General features: G+C 51.2%; 1 protein-coding gene across 4 annotated transcripts; it reads left to right on the top strand.

Moving 5' to 3' along the window:
- The first annotated feature begins 4,228 nt into the window (after positions 1-4,228).
- KCNG1 (potassium voltage-gated channel modifier subfamily G member 1) lies at positions 4,229-14,083 on the top strand. Of its 4 annotated transcripts, XM_064729994.1 has the most exons (5): positions 4,815-5,332; positions 5,837-5,870; positions 8,378-8,489; positions 9,745-10,549; positions 11,018-14,083. In XM_064729994.1, exons 4-5 carry the CDS (start codon positions 9,791-9,793, stop codon positions 11,786-11,788), a joined length of 1,530 nt encoding a protein of 509 aa, XP_064586064.1. In that variant the 5' UTR covers positions 4,815-5,332; positions 5,837-5,870; positions 8,378-8,489; positions 9,745-9,790; the 3' UTR covers positions 11,789-14,083. The 4 variants fall into 4 exon arrangements, with proteins under 4 accessions (XP_064586065.1, XP_064586064.1, XP_064586066.1 ...); XM_064729995.1 differs by lacking the exons at positions 4,815-5,332; positions 5,837-5,870 and adding an exon at positions 4,229-4,246; XM_064729996.1 differs by lacking the exon at positions 5,837-5,870 and having other exon boundaries at positions 9,748-10,549.
- The last annotated feature ends 6,468 nt before the right edge of the window (positions 14,084-20,551 follow it).

The following is a 20,551-nucleotide window of genomic DNA, read 5'->3' as shown; positions in this document are numbered from 1 at the left end:
GTAAATTAATTTTAGCCGCACCGGGCACCTCGCAAACACAAACACGGCGTCCCGGAGCTGAGCTCGGAGGAGGGATGTGTTACTCCTCGCTCCCCCGGTGCCACTAGCACGGCACAGGCAGGCAGGAGCTCCTCGGGAGCTCTCCTGGATGGTTTGCAGCAAGGACAGGCAGAGGCAGAATGGGAGAGGAGCCTGGTGCACAAACACACAGCTCCCAGCAAGCTGCACAAGGAATGAGGCTGAAGGAAAGCTCCTCTGCCAATAGAAACGCCCAAGGAGCTGTTAAATGATGAAAGGTGGCAGTGAGATATCTCAGTGTAATCCCCTCTGTGCTGCAGAGCTCCTGTGATCCAATCCAGGGGGTTCAGGTGGGATCCTGCTGACCAGGAGTGAACATCAGTGCCAGAATTGTGTAAAATGCCCTCACAGGGAACTGACCAGGAATGAACATCAGTGCAGAATTGTGTAAAATGCCCTCACAGAGAACAGATCAGGAGTGAACATCAGTGCCAGAATTGTGTAAAATGCCCTCACAGAGAACTGACCAGAAATGAACATCAGTGCCAGAATTGTGTAAAATGCCCTCACAGAGAACTGACCAGAACTGAACATCAGTGCCAGAATTGTGTAAAATGCCCTCACAGAGAACTGACCAGGAGTGAACATCAGTGCCAGAATTGTGTAAAATGCCCTCACAGAGAACTCACCAGGAGTGAACATCAGTGCCAGAATTATGTAAAATGCCCTCACAGGGAGCTGGCCAGAACTGAACATCAGTGCCAGAATTGTGTAAAATGCCCTCACGGGGAGCTGAGCCTGACTCACCCATTGAGACAGACACAGTTTATTCATGGTGGGCACCCACAGCTCCTCCAAAGCACCTCAGCTGGCAATAGAGGGACCACAAGGGGATTAAATTTGTGTTTACCTCAAGCAGGGCTCTATGCACAGGAAGGTGCACTGCAGAAGCACTGCACTGAGAGTAATGGAGCTGCTCATGAGAACAGACAAGAGAAGCAAGCAACAAAGCTGCCTGCAAGGGCCATAAATCAGCAAGGAAATGTGTCAGCATGCAGTGACAGGAGCATTGGGTCCACTGGCAGGAAAGCTGCTCCCCTTGAGGGGCCAGAGCTGCCCTCAGTGCAGTCCCCTTGATCTCAGGGGATGGCAGAATATTGCAAACAGCAATTACCTCCCACCCCAAATCATCCAGGCTGGCACAGCCCCCTTGGGAAGCCCCCAGGAGCCCCCAGAGCCATCTCTTCTCCAGGCTGCACAAATCCAATCCCCAGTGTCCCAGCAGAGCAGGCACTCCTTGCACTGACCACCCTGGAGGCCCTCTTTGAAAACGCTCCAGCCTGGGGATCTTTCCTGCCCTGAGTGCCCAAAATGAGTGCAGTCCTTCAGCAGAAAGGAATTCAGCCTCCTGGTTTGTTTGGGAGGTGAGAGGTGAGAGGTGCTGTGAAGCTGAAATTCCCTGCTTGGCTGGCAGCGCTGCTCCTGAGTGTGGAATCCACCTGAGTGCAGAATGATGCTGGAATTATCTTAAAAAGCCAGAGAAACTGATAGAACAGGATTTCAATGTCAGCAATCAAAGGAACAGAAGGAAAAGCAGCCACAGGCCATAAAAGTAATGAAAGTGGGATTAAATTTTTTCTCTGCAGCACTGCCAGTTCCTCAAGGAGCACGGAGCAGTTGATTGACTCTTGGAACGCTGGGCCAGTCCTCCAGGAAGAGCTGATCACTGCAGAGATGGGGCACTGCTGGCCACCCTCAGGGGCAGGGACCACCTCTGGCTCCCCCAGGAGTTCTGTGCTCACGAGGGATGGGGTGAGGCCAGCATGAAGAGGGAAGATTTAACATTGCCATTTGCCAGGGCAGATTTAATGCTGGCCCCATCAGTGACCTCACAGCCACTGCTCACACTGGTGTCACTGAGCCCTTGGCCTCACTGAACCTGCCAGGACAGAGTCCAGAGGAGGGGCAGGCCTACAGTGGGTACCAAGCAGGCTGCAGGACATTCATATCAACACTGACCACAATAATGACCATTTTCACTCATTATTGCTCAAAAATGGAGCTGGGAGCTGCTTACTTGCAGTGGAGAGTTCCACTCTGCCTGTCTCCAGATGGAAATGGGATCCTGATCCAAACAGCGCAGTCAGGGAGGATTTACAGGATAGCAGGAACTCTGCATTAATCATTTGGGGTGGCAGTGAGTTGTCCTGTGGTGCCTCCTCCTTTGGGATTGCTGTAACTCCACGGGCAACCAGAGCTCACAGAAATCAGGGCTGGCAAGTGAAGGTTGCTGGAAATCTCCCCTGCCCCAGGCACGGTCACAGCCAGTCCTGAGAGCTCTTTACCAATCTTTTCTGTGAATCTCCACTGAGCAGATTTACAGCCTCCTGAGATCCCAGCTCCTCTCCATCTACTCACAGGGCAATCGTTTTGTCGGGTTTGTTTGTTTTTTTCCCCCCTGATATCTAAAGTAATCTCCCTAATTGCACTCCAGCAAATTGCTTTCTGTCCCATCATTTGTGGTCAGAGGACAAGTGTTTACTGTCATCTTTGCAAATGTGTTTATACATTCGAAGACAGTTGCTGAGTCCTTACATTGTGTTTTCTTTCCCAGCTCAAGTAATGAATTCCAGCCTTGCACACAGCTTACATTTCCGAGCCTCTCGCCGTTGTGGCTGCTTTGCCTAAATCTCTCTGGCAGGGTGAGTGACACGCTTGTTAGTGGGCTGGAGCGCCCCAGCCGAGGCTGGCCAGCGCTGCAGGAGCAGAGATGCTGCCCTCGGATGTGTCCGGGATGCTCCTGATCTAAGTGATGAAGGAGCAGAAATGCCTCCCTCGGGCGTCTCTGGGATGCTGCTCCTGCTCTGAGCGCTGCAAGAGCAGAGATGCTGCCCTCGGATGTCTCTGGGATGCTGCTCCTGCTCCGAGCGCTGGGAGCAGCGGGAGCGGCTGCTCTGCAGCACTGCCCGGGTTACAGACTCCAGTTTGGGTTACAGACTCCAGTTTGGGTTACAGACTCCAGTCTGGGCTGCAGACTCCAGTCTGAGTCTCTCTGCAGCGTGTCCCCCTCACGGTGCTCATTTAACGTGTGATATTCCTTCTCTGTGGCACACCACATCATTTTGTCCCCTTCAGAGTTCAGACAGGCTCTGCAGAACCTCGGGGTCGTTTGAAACCTGAGCCCGGCACTCCGTGCTGGAATCACTGCACATGTTCTGGAAATGCCCTCCATCCTGTCACCCAAGTTATTACAGCAAACACTGACCAGAACTGTTCCCGGATTACTCCGTGGGAGACCCTACTTAGCATGTCCTTCCTCTTTGACAGCAAAGCCTTTTTAAATGCAGGCTTTTGTTAGCAAGGTATTCCAGACTGTTGCACAAAAGCCAAAACTCGCGTACCTGTCACCGTGGCCAGTAACACCAATCACCTCCCTGCTCAGAAACCTTTCCAACGTCAAACAGAAATCCTGTGCAATATCAGGGAAAAGCAGCCCGAGCCGCCAGCCCTGTACACAACTGCTGTTCAACAGCTCCGGCTGAGGAATTTCAGCACGACTGCTCCTGTGTGCCCACACAATCCTGAGCCACGGTCCCGTCTACTTTTGGGAGAAAAGAGGTGTTTGGCTAAAATTACCGTAGTATAGATTTTTCATTTGTATTACCATAGCAACGAAGGACTTGGCTTGACAGAGACCCCGCGGTGCTCCGGGTGGAGGGCGCGATGCCCGCAGGAACAGAGCCCCTGTCCCCTTGCGGGGACGGTGCCCATCCCGCACGGAGTCTGGCACTTCACCTGCGGGAATTCCCTGCAGGAGCGGTGCCTGGGCAGGGGAGGGAATGAGAGCCCAGAGGGGAGGTGGTCTCTGCACCCACGGGGGACAGCAGGGCACGGGACGGGAGCGTTCACTCGAGCCTGCGACAGGGCTTGAGCTGCCGCTGCCTCCTTAACCCTGGCTCCGAGATTCAGCTCGCCGCTCTCAAGTGGAGATTGCATCCGCACAGAGTAACTTCCACCCAGATGTCGAACAAATGTCATTAAAAAGTAGAGCGAGGCAATATTCTCCAAGTCTGTGACAATGCCCCGGTGTCTGATTGAGCTGCGAGGGCGCCCCGGGAGCAGAGCGCGGGCTTGGCTCTGCTGGAGCCCCTGCGCACTTCGGGGACGCGGACGGGATGGGATTTGTGCTTTTACTCGTAATCCCACTTCTGCGAGCGGCGAGCGCCCGGTGCGCACGGCAGGGGCAGGGCTGCGGGCGGCCGGGGAGCCCGGGATGGGCACGGGGCAGGGCTGCGGGAGCTGCGGGCAGCCCGGGATGGGCACGGGGCAGGGCTGCGGGAGCAGGGCAGCCCGGGATGGGCACGGGGCAGGGCTGCGGGAGGACAGGGCAGCCCGGGATGGGCACGGAGCAGGGATGCGGGAGCTGCGGGCAGCCGGGATGGCACGGGGCAGGGATGCGGGCAGCCCGGGATGCCACCTGGGCACGGGGCAGGGCTGCGGGAGGACAGGGCAGCCCGGGATGGGCACGGGGCAGGGATGCGGGAGCTGCGGGCAGCCCGGGATGGGCACGGGGCAGGGATGCGGGAGCTGCGGGCAGCCCGGGATGGGCACGGGGCAGGGCTGCGGGCAGCCCGAGATGCCACCTGGGCACGGGGTAGGGATGCGGGAGCTGCGGGCAGCCCGGGATGCCACCTGTGCCCGGTGGGCACGGGGCAGGGCTGCGGGCGGCCCCGGCCCGCCGCGCTCCTCCTCGGCTCCGGGAGCTCCTCCTCCTCCTCCTCCTGCTGCCGCCGCTGCTCGTCCGGCGCGGGCGGCGCGGGCAGGGCTGCCCGGGCTCCGCTCCGGTGCCGGTGCCGGTGCCGCACCATGCGCGGGCCCGGGGCTCGCCCGGAGCGCTCCCGTCCCGCCCGCGGCCCCGGCGGGGGCGCAGCGCGGTAGCTCCCGGTGCATCCCAGCCGGGGCAACTCGCAGGCGAGTTCGGGCACCTCGGCCGGCCCCGGGGAGCCGCGGGGGCCGGGGGTGGCCGGAGCCGGGGCCCCCCGGCCGCAGCAACAGGTGCCGTCGGCCCGCGGGGATGGAGGGCGGCGAGCGGCCGGCAGCCCCCGCCGGAGCCGGGCCGCCCGCAGCGGGAGGGGCTCGGCCGCTCCCCGGCGCCGCTCGTGCCCTGGCCCGGCCCCGGCGCGGAGGAGGCTGACGGCGCTCCGGGCTCTCCCCGCCGCTCGCTGCTCTGCGGCTCCGCTCCGCCCGCTCCGGGGCTCCCGGCGCACCATGGAGGCTCGCGGGTCCCAGCGCTGCCGCCTCGCCTAGGCTGAAGGTCCTTTACAGCTTTCCTTTCTAAATGATTAAGGGGTGTCTTTGGTGTTGGTGTGTTTACTGACTTGTGCTCGTTGGTGACTGACAGGCACATCAAGTGAACTGTTCTTGATAGGCAATGTCTTTCCGGTAGATTTTTTTTTCATTGGAAAAGACTTGGGGAGGGGTCGAGGACAGGACGAGCATGAAAGAACTCTTCCTTCATTACGTATCTTAATTTCGTTAGCAAAATATTTATCTGTTCAAGTAAATGTCAAATCCTGTACTTTTTAAAATTATATTTAAGGGATTGCTATGAATGTGACTTGCTAAAATTTGTTGACATAAATATGTTTCACAGCAGGAGAGTAACTGCAGTTATTAATCCTGATGTATTTCAGAACATTCTCCTAGGGATATAAGTTATCTGCAAAGTTATTTCACTTTTGATTATTATCAGTAGTATAAGGCTCAGCTTTATTAAACCAAACAGTGAGTAGCATATTTGACATAATTCTCTTTGTAGGTTGTCATAAGATGCCACAACTGTCCGGCTCAAGGTGAGCAAGACAGAGAATATTTTTTTCAGCTTATCTGCTTTTCAGGAGAGTTTTATTTCATGTTATACATTGACCTTTCTAAGTTTTACTTTGGTTTGGCTGGAAGTGCAGTTTTGCAAGCAGAGTTGAAGTTTGAGGTCTGTTCTCGGGCTGTAAAGAGCTGCAGGAGTGTGGCAGGAGGTGCCTGGCAGGGAGGCACAGCACAGAAATCCTGTGCCAGGGGAGAGCTGAGTGTGGCACTGCTTGGAAATGCTGCCTGCTCAGCTAAGGAAGGACTAAAGGAGATGGGATCATTACATTGTTCCTCATGGAATTCTTTCCAAAAATTCACTAGATTCATATTCAACCTGCACTGAAATCTGAAATTTTTTTTAATGTCTTTTAAAACTTAATTTACAAATGGTGAAAAGCAACAGAGATGAGCTGCAGGCACTGAAATTGACAGAAGAGACATGGGGGGAGTTCTGCATCTTGTTTGCAGGGTTGTTATCGTCCAGGCACAACTTTGGATTGTCTGTGCCGTGGAGCAGGAGCAGGACTCCTTGCAGGAGCTCTGATTACATCAGAGATGCACTGCAGAATTCAAAATACTGCAGCGGACACTGGGGAGGGGGGGAACAACACTTGCAGTGGAATTTTGTCTTGTTTCTCATGAGTTCTATTTCCTTCTCTCAGAAGGGCATCTTTAATAATTCTTTTCCCATTGCCTCGGAGTCTGGCATCCTTCCTGAATTTTGGCTGCAAGTAAGGGCAGCACGGATTCCTAATTTGATTTCTTCACCAGACATAATGGATATCATCATCTTGTGCAGGACAGATTTTTGAAAATGTGTCCTCACTTACTTGCCATGCCCAACCCACCCCTCGGAGTCACCCAGAGCCCCTGCCCTGGGCCAGTTATTCTGTGTCACTGCCGGTTCTAAAGGCAGAGCAATTCCCAGGTGGGTGAGGCAGGAGGGGACAGTTCCTGCCCCAGTGAGTGCACAGAACACGGGAGCAGCGATGCTCAGAGAGAAGGGCTTTGCCCAGGAGCAGGGCACGCTGCCAGCAGGGCAGCAGGAGCCTGAGCTGGGCTTCAGTGGGTGCCAGGCACTGCAAGGGCAGAATGCTGCTCAGAGCCCAGCAGGGCTTTTACCACTGGCCTGACTCCGCCAGGGCAGAGCAGAGCAGAGGATTTCACTGTCACAGAGAGCCCTAAAGTTCCCCTTGTTTAGTGCTGGGAAGGCTGGGGCTCTAGGCTGGTGTGTTTGTGTGACCTTGCATTGCTGTGTGCTCCTTTCTCACCAGCTGTCCCCAGTGTCACCAGGCTGCAATGGAGGAATAAAGCAGCTTGCTTGGGCTTTCAGCTCAACAGCAAGGAGCCCTCCCATTAATTAGATCTCTCTCCTCCTAAAGCAATGCTGACCATCATTCTGTCGAGGCACCCTCAGAAGGAAAAGAAGAAACACACAGAGAAATGCATTGGTTTATTTTTTCTCCTTTCTCCCTTCCTTCAAGTCAGGCCACGTTTATTATTGTCCTTTATCTCCTCCTACTCTTCCCCTGTAGATATGATGCTGCGTGTATCTGAGGCAGAGAACATGAAAATAACCCATGTGGAGCAGCAGATCCTACGTGGGATTTGCAGCCTTGCCAGCTCTGGTGATGGCAAAGCAAGGAGCAGCCCTTTCTGAGTGCAGCCACTCAGCGTGGCACACAGGGGATTCATTTGTCCAATTTGTTGTCTCACACAGGTCGAGGAGCTGGCAGTGAAGAAAGAAATCCCTTTCTCTTTGCTCTGCTCTTTCACAGTTGCTGCCTCAGGGTTACAGCGTGTGTCTGACACACGCACAACATTTACATTTCCCTCTCTCCATTTCTTCCCATTGTGTCAACTGTGGATATGCTGGGAGATCAAACCAGTGACAGGGATGAGCTGCCTCCTCATTTTTCCTGGCTGAGATTCAGAGGATAAGTTGTTGCTAACCAACATCATCTGGTATTACAGAAGGGAAAGTGGTTAACAGCTCCCACTTATCCATATCTTATATCAGTCATAATCTCCATTCTGTTTGGACCAGCCCTGCTTTAGGCATGGTGAGGCAGAAGGGAAAAGGCATTTTTAAATAAAACAGCAGTTGGTCTGGGAAATGAAGCCCTACACAAACATCCATCAGGCAGCCCTGGTTCCATATCAAACCATGGCTTGCACTCCAGAGGCATTTCTTCTGCTGATCCATGGCAGGGGTGGGACAAGATGAGCTTTAGGGTCCCTTCCAACCCAAAGCATTCTGTGATTCTGGATGAGTGAGAGTCAGGAAATAGCTCTCCACCCAAAGCTGCCCTGTAAGCGTGCACAGAGCTGCTCTGCTCAGCCCAAACCCCCGGGAAGTTCAGGAGCAGGACTGGGAGAGTTTTTAATTGAAGCACTGTAAGTGCCCTTGCAGCAAGGAGAGCTCTAAACTGATGTGCAGCTGTGCTTTGAGTCCTTTGCTGTTGTGTAATCATGGGTTTTTCTTCTTTAATAGGTATGTGCCACTCCTGGTGTGGTTTATAACCCCAGCTTCTGAAAAGGAGGTTCTGTGGCTCAGCAAGTGGCCCTAGCAGGGGTTCTGTCCCTGGGGTGCCCATCCAAGGGAGGTGAGTGCAGCCAGGACAAGAACAAAACTCTACTGAAGCCAATCAACTGAATATTTATTCCTTTCCTGTGCACCCCAGGCTAGAAAGCCAAAATACTGGTGCATATTTAATGTCTCTGTATTGGACAATCTCCTTAATAAATAAATACCCTTGTCCAGCAAAACTCAGGGGCTCCGTGCACTCGGCTGAGGCTGAGTGTGCAGATGAAAGGCCTTGGGGCAGGGCTGCTCTGCCTCCTGTGCAGGAGCAGATTCCAGGCTGACTTCTGAAGGGCAGTGACTTAGGGAGGCCACAGTTTGAACATTTCCAGCTCCTGTGCTTGATACCCAGTTGAATTCTGTTCTCTCCACTCCCTGGACTTTACGCCAGTGTTGCATGAGCTGAATTTGAACAGCATTTTCCAAGCTGTCATTAGAAATGTTTGGGCTCTTGCAATCAGAGGTAAAGGCAGCTTGGCTCAGTGTACTGCAAGGACAAAGCCCTGTTACTGCATGTAGGGTGTCAGTGATAACTGAAACAACATTCCAAGGGCTGTATGGAAATCCTGTGTTTCTGTGCAATCTTTTGTAAATGAGGCCATAAAAAGGGAGTTGCCATGTCATTAATTGTGTATAAAATCTGTACAAATGTTCATGTGATCACCAATACAAGTGAGCTTTTTCCCCCCAGGTTGTTTCCCAATGGCCTTTTAGAAATTAGTCTTGTACTAACTGGTTTTTATAAGTGTGTATTCACTGAATTACAACATAATTGACTTCTCTCTATATATTTCATGGGTGCTAAAATACTCAAAAGTTTTATGAGTAATACTTAAAAAAATTACTCAGTTTAATTTTCTACAAAGCACACTTGAATTCTGTGTGCTCACAGATTAGTGTCACTAATGTGATGCTGTCATCATTTTTGTACCTCCACTCTGAACCAGAGACATCCTGCCACATGAAGGAATTTTTCCTGGTTTCCATCTTTACCTTCTGGGAACTGAGGCCTCTGTATGTGGGACAGGAGAAGCCTCCAGTGTGATGAACATGCCAGGCCGAGCTCCTGAACCTGGCACAGCCCCTGGCATGGGCAGTGCTGCCCATCTGTGCAAACCCAGCCTGCCCAGAAAGGCCTGACCACGCTCAGCCACTGCTGTTTCCTTTCCAATTGCTCTCATCATCCATAAATGCTTTTGGGCTCCAAGCACTACACTTGCTCAAAACCTGAAAGCAGCCTGCCACTTGCTCACCCCCGTGTCTGTTTTCTGTTCCAGAAGACACTTGCAGGAGCAGCGAAGGGATGCAAAGTTGTCTTCCAAGATGACTCTTATGCCTGGAGAGAACTCCGACTATGACTATAGCGCCCTGAGCTGTACTTCAGATCCTTCCTTCAACCACACGTTCTTTCCAGAGTCTGAAACCCTCAAGGGAGTGTTTTACCAAAGAGCCAGGCTCATCCACCCTCAGGAGGATCTCCTCAAAGGCTTCCACCCCGACGACCGCAAGCGTCACATCATCATCAACGTGGGCGGCATCAAGTACCTGCTGCCCTGGACCACGCTCGACGAGTTCCCCCTGACGCGCCTGGGACAGCTCAAGTTCTGCACTAACTTTGACGACATTCTGAACATCTGTGACGATTATGATGTGACGTGCAACGAGTTCTTCTTCGACCGCAACCCGGGGGCGTTCAGGACGATCCTGACCTTCCTGCGGGTCGGCAAGCTCCGGCTCCTGCGGGAGATGTGCGCGCTGTCCTTCCAGGAGGAGCTGCTCTACTGGGGCATTGAGGAAGACAACTTGGACTGGTGTTGTAAAAGGAGGTACCTGCAAAAAATGGAGGAGCTCACAGAGATTAGTGAACGGGAGGATGACCTCCTAGAAAATGAAACAACAGGTGAAACAGTAGAGGAGACAAAAATTGGTTTGTGCATGAGAAAGTTGCAAGACATGGTGGAAAGGCCCCAGTCTGGCCTTCCTGGAAAGGTGTTTGCGTGTTTGTCTGTTTTGTTTGTAACTATTACAGCAGTGAACTTATCCATCAGCACCATGCCTGACCTGAGGGAGGAGGAGGAAAAGGTAAGTTACCTTTCAGGATGCCAAGTGGTATGTGCTGGGAAGAGCAGAGCAAGTACAAGGTCTGAGGTTATTGACTTCAATGGGGATTTTGCAGTTGTCTTTAGAGTGAAGAATATTTGAAAGTTACATGACTCTTCAATTGCTTGTAAGAGAATTAACCATAGCCAGTTTTATGTCCAAAGAAAATTCTCTTAGCGTGCACTCTTCTGTATATTACCTTTAATGTTAGACTTTGTATTTAGAAAGCCTGAAATTCCCGAGCAGTATCTTCTGTGGAATAAGCAGAGCCTTTCTAAGTTTTGCATTTAGCATGTTCCAAGCAGCCAACGTGTTTCCCCATAGCAACAGCTTCAATTCCTTTAATATTTTGGGTTAAAAAAACCAACACAGAAGCCTCTCCTCCTGTCACCGCACCGACTAAAACAGTTATTACCCAGAGCCGATTACAAACTCCTCCTCTTTCCGCAGGGTGAGTGTTCCCAGATGTGCTACAATATTTTCATTGTGGAGTCCGTGTGCGTGGCCTGGTTCTCCCTGGAGTTCCTGCTCCGCTTCATCCAGGCCCGGAGCAAGTTCGCGTTCCTGCGGCGGCCGCTGACGCTGATAGACATAATCGCCATCCTGCCCTACTACATCACCCTGCTGGTGGACACGGGCTCCGAGGGCTCCAAGAAGCCCAGCTCGGGCAACATCTACCTGGACAAGGTGGGGCTGGTGCTGCGGATCCTGCGGGCGCTGCGCATCCTGTACGTGATGCGGCTGGCGCGGCACTCGCTGGGGCTGCAGACGCTGGGGCTGACGGCGCGGCGCTGCACGCGCGAGTTCGGGCTGCTGCTGCTCTTCCTCTGCGTGGCCATCGCGCTCTTCGCGCCCCTGCTCTACGTCATCGAGAACGAGATGGCCGACTCGCAGGAGTTCACCAGCATCCCCGCCTGCTACTGGTGGGCCGTCATCACCATGACCACCGTGGGCTACGGGGACATGGTGCCCAGGAGCATCCCCGGGCAGGTGGTGGCCCTGAGCAGCATCCTCAGCGGCATCCTCCTCATGGCCTTCCCGGTCACCTCCATCTTCCACACCTTCTCGCGCTCCTACCTGGAGCTGAAGCAGGAGCAGGAGAGGATCATGTACAGGAGAGCGCAGTTCTTGCTGAAGGCCAAGTCTCAGATGAGCAATGAGTCACAAGGCAGCGAGGTTTTGTTCACCACTCTCTCTTCCGAGACTAGGGACAATGAGTGAATTTACGTTCCTGTTTCTCTTGCTGTCGTTGTATCAGAGTCCACCTTTTGATTCGCTCTGGAAGCACCTTACAAAGGTAATCCTCATATTAAAACGAAGAGAAGGGGCTCTAGCTGGGACCTGACGTGGTTACAGAGGTCTGTTATTATGCTGTTCCTTCCCCCCCATATAATGCATAGGGCAGAACTTTCACTGAGATCATGCAGTGGGATTTAAAGAATTAAAATTTCTCTGGCAACAACAAAAAAGAAGAGCAACATATAATTATGCACTTGACAGGCTGTTTTGCCATTTGTAATACACATTTTTCCAACCGAATCACAATGTACATAATCATTAAACAGGCGACCATTTTTCTTGTTCCTCTTGTATATAAATAATGTAAATACATCAGGATTAATGGCTGAATTGTCTCCCAGTAACACGCCTTAGAGGGTAATGGAAATAACCACAGATGTTTGTCCCATTGTGCTTTAAAAAACGTCACGTAACATTCGTCACTCAGCACAGAACCAGCTCCTTCTCTGCAAGTCAGCCCTAACCACAGCAGAACAGGAGAATCGAGCTGTTTATAGCCTAACCTTGCTAAAGATGTAAATACTCAGAGCTCACCAGCTTCAAAATTTAATTGATGTTGCAGCATTGATCCGATGCCATCGAATGCAACATTCCAAGGAGCAAAGCCTTGGAGTTTTGTAGCACTTAACGTTATTATAGGAGGTGACTAGCTGCAAACCCAGTGAAATATGCATGAGGAGATGCCCGCCTTCCCCACCATCTGTTCCCAGCTTCCCTCTCCCTCAGCTCTGCGGGGAACTGGGAGAGGGCAGCCCCAGGGACCCCGGCGCCGCTGGGCAAACCGGGGCCACCCTTCCCACGAGCCGTCACTGCGGCAGGAGCAGGAGCCCATGCCCGTGGCAAGAGGAAAATCGGATTGGAGCCGTGGAGGGGAGCACAGAGAGCTCTGAGCTTCCCTGCCCTCCATCAGCAGGGGCTCAGCACAGGCTTCACCTCAGCTCTGCCGTCAGCGCTCACCTGCTGGCAATGGGGAGGGTTTAAACAGGACAGGAAAAGCAATGAACAGCCCAAAGCACAGGCAGGGGTTGTTCATCTTGGTCCAGGCTCTGTCCCGAGCGCAGGGACACACAGGGACACTCGGGTTTGGCACAGGTTCTGTGCACGTTCACCACAGACCCCCTTTACTTTAGAGGGACTGACCCTGACTTGCAGAACAGCTCAGGAGAAAAACTCCAGAACTTCAAAATCATTAAATCCACTTGTTTGATTTCATGCTGAGAGGTAAAGAAAAGCTGATTTAAAGTGTTTCACCTATTTCCACTCTTTTTCAGTGAAATTACTTACTAGCAGTTAAGAACTTGGGGAATTTAGAAGTCCCCATCACACTGACCAGTGCTTCTTTGTCTTAATTTTCAGAAATACTATTTCTTATTGGCATTTCTGGAGCAGGTTGCATGAAATGTCAGAATGCATAATGGTTTATGGTTTAAATGAAGGCCAAGGACACAACATTGTCCTTCCAAAAAAAGTAAAATCAGTTTCTCAGTCTGTGCTGGTTGGCCAGACCTACAGCACGCTGATTTTCTGTTCAAATGACTTTAAAATACAATTTGAAGCTGTTCTTATATGCTTGTTCCTGAAGGAAAATTCCAAAACTTTTAAAAATGCACTTTACAAATAATTAGGGCTCTAGCATTCTCCAGCCTGTGGTAGGGAAATGTGCCTATGGAACATTGCTGCAGAGTGCTAAAATACCCAGTCTAAACTCTTGGCAATTAAGTCTGTGCCAAAGCTGCAAATGAACCAGCTTTTCACTCTTGTTCTTCATCTTTAATTAGAGTTGGACAAAAAACAGGAACATCGTGACAAAAATTTCTTCTCCCCGTTTTTTTGAAATTTCAGAACTGTTTGATCATCTGGAGCATTGGCTCCAGCACAAGTGCTATGCATCTTCTACCTTTGTGTCAGCGTTCGTTATAAAAAGAACTGGTAATTAGATTAGTCCTGTGAGCAACAGTTGCTTATCTAAGAATGTGTTTGACAGGCTGAGCCATAAATAAGGAGCTGTACGTGAATATAGGGAGAAATCAAGACTTACCAAATAAAACCTAAGCTCATTTCCATGTTCTGCTAATAAATGCTGTAGGGCCATCCATTTTCTCACTGTCTTTACATTAGTGCTCATTTATTTCATGTAACACTTAATTTTTTTTTTTATCCCAAAACCGGAGCTTGATTCTAAAGCCCTTGTCCAATAAAAATAAAATAAAAGCATCACCCTGGAGTTGGGTGTTGGTTGAGCAGAAGGTGAAAGTTGGTGAAAGCACCTTGCGTGTTGCAGGCTGTGCCAGGGCAGGGGCAGGGTGTGCCAGCCTGTGAGGGGCTGTGCTGGGCAGAGGGGCCTGTGCCCAGCCCAGGGTGTGGGACTGAGGGGCTGTGACCCCCCTGGTGTGCTTTACAGGGGAACCATTGCTGTGGCCCTTGTGCTAATTGGTGTGCTTTACAGGGGAACCATTGCTGTGGTCCTTGTGCTAATTGGTGTGTTTTACAGGGGAACCATTGCTGTGGCCCTTGTGCTTGCTAATAAATCCAGCTGAGAGGGCCAGAGCACAGGCTCAGTGTGAGCTTCAGTGTGAGCCCCAGAGCTCAGTGTGGGCCCCACAGCATCAGTGTGAGCCCCAGAGCTCAGTGTGGGCCCCACAGCATCAGTGTGAGCCCCAGAGCTCAGTGTGGGCCCCAGAGGTCAGTGTGAGCTCTGACATCAATCACACAGCATCAGTGTGACCCCCAGAGCTCAGTGTGAGCCCCAGAGCTCAGTGTGAGCTTCAGTGTGAGCCCCAGAGCTCAGTGTGAACCCCAGAGCTCAGTGTGAGCCCCAGAGCTCAGTGTGAGCTTCAGTGTGAGCCCCTGAGCACAGCTTCAGTGTGAGCACAGCCTCAGTGTGAACCCCAGAGCTCAGTATGAGCCCCAGAGCTCAGTGTGAGCCCCAGAGCTCAGTGTGAACCCCAGAGCTCAGTATGGACCCCACAGCATCAGTGTGAGCCCCACAGGCTCAGTGTGAGCCCCAGAGCTCAGTGTGAGCCCCAGAGCACAGCCCCAGCTGCTGTGTTCCATCTTTCCTGGGGCTCTCAGAGACCATGGCTCTCTGCCCTCTGTTATCTGGGTTTTTGGTCAAACCCATGGCAGTGATGGCTTGGCTCAGAGCTGGCTGTTTGCTGGGTCACAGCTGAGGGCTGCCACCCCTGTTTGGCTTTTCCCAGCGTGTGCAGCCACCAGGGCAGCTCCAGTGCAGGCACTGGTGCTTTGATGGGGCCAGCAGGGCAGAGCCTGCAGCAGCAGCAGGGCTGGCACTGCTCCGATTGCTGCTCCGGGGCTCTGGGCAGCTGGAATCCCCCAGCAGGAGCTGTGTCCCATGGATTAACCCAGTGATGGCTGTCCCTGCCTGTCCCCGGGCTCCCTCAGGGACAGAGGGCTGCAGGGTGGCACGGGCAGCGGGGCTGGGCACAGCTGGGCTCTGAGCAGGGCCACAAAGCAGCAGCAGCAAAGGGAATTATCCCCCTGCAGGAAAACCCAGGCACGAGATTGGATAGGGACAGCCCTTCCTTGCATGCTGTTCCAAGAATCACAGTCACAGCTCTTTGGGACAGAACTTTAAAATATTTCAACAAAGCATCTGTCAGATTCAGAAGAGAACAAGAAGGATCCATAAAAACTGAGAAAGAAAAGTCCCTGTTGTTGAAAGCAGAATTTCCAGGTAAGGTGGTACATTAAATTACTTTCCCCAAAACCCTTTCCTTTCCAGCCTCCTCCTGCCTCAGCAGCACAGGGATGGAGGCAGAGCCACGAGGCTGCTGTAAGAGCACAGCAGAGAAGGTGCTGAAAGGAGGCACTGAAGGAGCTGAAACCATTCTCATTGTGCTCACACTCACTGCAGGCCAAGGTCCTCAAAGTTCCCTGCAGGGAATATTTAGAGCTCATCTCCCTGTGACCCTTCCCAGTGTTCCCAGTGTAACTCAGCACCCCAGAGCTGCACAGTCAGAGGCTTCAGCAATGTCTCATTAAGCAAAAACCTCCTGCAGGGCTGAGTCACGGGCTCCCACATGGGCACAGGCACGTCTGGGAGGAAACCTGGTGTGCTCCTCACGCCCCTGACCCGTGTGGGAAGGGTTTCACTGGGCTTCAGCAGCACTGATTGCTGCAGAATTTCACATCCCTCTTTGGGCTCTGCAACAGGCTGAAAACTGGAGCAGATAATTCTAAACCCGCATAGAGTGAGTTAACAGTTTAATAATTAGAATTTAAATTAGAATAATTAGAAATGAAACAATAAAAGAAGTGTCAAATGTGACTTTGAAGACCACGACATCAATCCCTGCTCACACCAGTCGGTGCCATCACCCCTGCCCTGAGCAGCTGGCTCTGGCTGGGGTGTCACAGATGTCACCATTTCCACGGTCACTACTTCCCATTTACTACCAGGAGTTGGTACAATACTGCATGGCCCATTTTTTCTGTGTTAATAGTGGTGTTGGCTACCTCATGCAAGATTTGACAGTGGATTTAATATCTGTTTATCCAAAAGATGACAGTGGTAGCAAAATACAGGGAGGAAAAGATCCCAAGTCCCACGAGCTGGTGGATCTGGAGCATCCCAAACACAGAGTGCAGCCCACAGAACCCAAAAGATCTGAAGGCATGGAACTAGAGTCATTCATCTTTTCAGCTGGTGAATGTCACCCCTGTCAACAAAAATGCACCTCAGAAGTTCTCTTGCTACAGCAGAAATTGCAAACCACTGGATTTGCCCACTCACACCCTCTGTGGTGTCTCAGCCATCCCATTCCAGCATCCCTCACCATCTCAGCCTTCCTGACAGTAATGGACAGAGCCAAAGCAAGGTGAAGGCCAGGTTAGATGGCAGAAGTGTTCCCTGAATGGAAGCAGCTCTGTGTGAGCCCTCAGGACAGGGCTCCTCTGTCAGTCACTCTGCAGAACCATACCCCACTAATAAAGATACACTTCTACACCTCCAATACCGCCAAGGAGAATTTTGTCTGCTGCCACCCTGAAGGTGTTCAGAGTTTGGCCTATTGATTTTTAACAATAAAACTAGTGCTCCCTCCCTTTTTGCTCATTGTTTTTCTTTGTCATTTCCCAGTGTCTCACGTCTCTGAAATGCTCCCTAGAAATCCCTAACAAGATGAGGAGTGTTCTTAGCCAGGAGCCTGCCAGCAGCATGTGAGGGAAGTGCAGGATCAGGATATCAGGGGATCTTCTGCCCTCTTCAGCACAGCTTTTACTTTTTCTTTGCCTGCAGGAACTAATCCAGAAGCAAATGTCACTTGAACAGAAATTAAGTTCTGCCATAACTGGAACCACAGCAGGCCAATTAGGGTAATTAGAGCATATTTGCTACACTTTATAAATATTCATTCATTGTCCCTGCAGCCCTTGTGACAGGAGCTGGAGCCTCGTGCAGCACCAGAGGCAGCAGGGCACAGAAACCTGTGTAACTCTGTCAGGCTGAGTCTCAGCTCCTCCTTTGTCAGGTCCCCTCATTAATGACAGCAGCTTTGTAGCCATCCTTAATTAGGGTCATAATTTAACTCCTACATTCAGTGTGGGTCCAGAAAAACGGGGCTGTAAACCACAATAATTAGCTTGCTCGAGGGACTGACCTGGAATATGAGAAATTCCCAGCCATCATCTGCAGATTGGGATTCTTTAAAAAACTTTACAGTTCATTTGACAGCTCTCAGTCGTGCAAGTGAAGTGGTCAGCAAGATAATAATGTTTATCTTTTTGTTAAAGATAACAATATCATTTTAGCGGTGCCCACCTCAGGAACAAAGGAGGTACCAGCATAAATTTCTATAGAGGAATGAAGTTTTGACACAGACTTGCAGAATGATAAATTGCAGTGCTGCTCTCACTCTCATTAGTGATGCTGCTCATGTCACAAAGCAGCTGAGAGGAATCATCCGTAACTCTCCCAGTGCTGGCAGCTCCCAGGTCAGCCAAGGAAAAGATGACTCAGTTTCTTCACTCATAAAAAAAAGCACATTTTGGGAAATCAATAAATATTATCCTCATGCAAACCCAACCCAACAGCACAATCGCAGGTGACTTTAATTTTGGAGAGGAGTATTTGGGATTCTGGGATGTTGGGATTCTGGGATTCTGAGATTCTGGGATTCTGGGATTCTGGGATGTTGGGATTCTGGGATTCTGGGATTCTGGGATTTTGGGATTCTGGGATTCTGGGATGTTGGGATTTTGGGATTCTGAGATTCTGGGATGCTGAGATGCTGGGATGCTGGGATGAGGTACAGTTACATTTTTGCACGTTCCTGACAGGCAAAGCCAAAGGACAAGTGCTCCCTGTAAGTGCAGCTCAGGCTGTTTTCTGTATTGGGTATAATTGTATTTATCACTAGGAGAGGGACAGTGCCCCAAACGCCCACCCGGCCCCTGAGGCGGCTCCGTGCTGCTGGAAGGGTCAGGAATCGCTGGGAAGCGCCCCAGATCCGGTGTTTGGGGACGGGACGGGTTTCATCCTTGCGGAGCAGGAGCGTGCCCTATCCAGGGATCTTACATTGCCATCTACGGGCCGCTCCGGCAAACTCCTGTCCTAAAGCTCCCACCGGCACCGGCCCACTCTGAAAGCGGGGAGAAAATATTTAAATATCTGGGGAAGTTCTTTTTAAAATCCAGTTCTTTTTAAAATCTTTTTCAACCCACTGCACTGCAGCCGTGGCCTCTCCTTTCCAGAGCAGGCTGGGGGTCTGCAAGGAAATGAGGATGAAGATGTCCCCATCACCATCACTTCTGTGAGCGGGAAACTCCTGGAATTGGTTATGCAGCATTTATTTGGTTGCAATATTGACAAGAGATACTTTTCAAAAGGCTAACACAACTTTATCTGACTAAAATTAAGATTTTCCAAGTCACGTGGGCAATGTAAACACCTCCATCGCTCGTACAAGAGCAGCCTGGTAAGTAAAGTTATGGTTTTATTTATAAAAGAAATGACAGAATCTAATTCAAGTGATTTTAAAAAAAGATATAGTCACCTAATTGAGGATGACAAGGCAGCTATAGAGTGTTTTAATGAGTTCCAATCACTGTCACACCTGCTACCTCCCACTACTCCAGCAGTAAAGTGAAACACAGCAGAGTTTCAGAAGGGTGTTTGAAATGACAACATGCAAGTCCTGGAAATTACTTCAGTAAATTCTGCCCAAAACATGTCTGTCCCCCATGGGGAATACACCTCTGGCTCTGCACATATGAATGTGTCCATATAAATACATATAAAAAAGGGCAAGTTTAAACACTTTAATGATTTTTGATAATTTCAGACCCTTACATAGTGAAGTTAGAAGTGTGCTTCACAAAATGAGAACTTTTCAGCAGGGCCTGGAGCAATAGGACAAGGGGAATTGATTTAAACAAAAAAGGGTAGATTCAGACTAATGACAAGGGAGATTTTATTAATGTGAGGGTGGGCAGGCCTGGCACAGGTGCCCAGAGCAGCCGTGGCCGCCCCTGGATCCCTGAAGTGTCCGAGGCTGGGCTGGACAGGGCTGGGAGCAGCCTGGGATGGTGGAAGGTGGGTTGGGATGGGATGAGCTTTAAGGTCTTTTCCCACCCAAACTGTGGTTCCACGCCTCCTTCCCCTGCTCCTGAGCACGTAAATGCCCATCTGCCCAAGAGACTTCATTTCCCAGAGGACTTGCAAGGAGCCATTTTAAATTTGCAGATAACCTTTCCTCAGAGCAGGGATCTGGTCTCCTAGCAACAGCAGGAACACCTTGAGAGCCAAAGCACAGCTTCCTCTCGCAGCAGGAGCATCCCTGTGCTGCTCCTTGCCCAGCGAGGGCCCGGGCACCCTGAGGGACAGGCAGCACCCAGCTGGGGTGCCAGGGGCAGGGCAGAGCCTGGGCACAGCTCTGCCACAGCCTGCTGGCCTGATCAGCCTGGCAGCCGTGCCCTGATCCCCGTGGATGCCTTCATCCTAATCACCCTAATGCAGCCCAGGAACAGCTTCTTCTCTGGCTGGAAAACTTGTACACAGCAGGACTAGACTGAATTTGCATCAGCTTGCTTTTCTGCTGAGGTTCACATGACAGACATCACTTTGGAGGGCAGCTAGTTTTTGTTCTTAGCAGAAGTAGGAAATAGCAGAATTGCAGGTACTTTGCAATGAAAAGCACCAGAGGGCAAAGCAGCACCATCCACAGATACATTTCAGTGGGCTCTGAATCAATCACATGGAATATATCTGTAAAGAACAGATCAAACGAGCAGAGTCAAGGCTAAAAGCCTGCAGAATGGGCACACAGAGGTGATTTCCTTTTCCTGTGGTGAGAGCAGGGTCTCAGGTGCTTTGGTGCTGTCAGGGGAGCACAGAGGGCGCAGCTCTGTCAGGGCTCCCATCAGAGCAGGTGCAGTGCCCCACTGCCTTGTCCAGGTGCCACAGTCCATGGATTTGAGCTGTTACAACTTTTAGAACAGCTTTATTAAATTGGTTCCTTGGAACCTGCTCACTGGAGTAAGATTTCAACACAACACACACAGAGCAGAGACTGGGGGGAAAGTGATGTGCACCAGAGGAATGCAGAATAAAACTTTGCAAACTCTGCATTTCTTCTCTTTCACCTTATTCTGCTTTTCTCTGCCTCTTTTCCTGCCCTGTACCTATTTCCCCTCCGAGATGTGGAAGCTGCAGAGTGAGGCAGAGCA

Source organism: Zonotrichia leucophrys, chromosome 20, assembly GCF_028769735.1.
Source record: "Zonotrichia leucophrys gambelii isolate GWCS_2022_RI chromosome 20, RI_Zleu_2.0, whole genome shotgun sequence".
NCBI lineage: Eukaryota > Metazoa > Chordata > Aves > Passeriformes > Passerellidae > Zonotrichia > Zonotrichia leucophrys.
The sequence above is the reverse complement of the archived record's forward strand: the minus strand, read 5'-3'. Positions and strand labels throughout refer to the sequence as shown.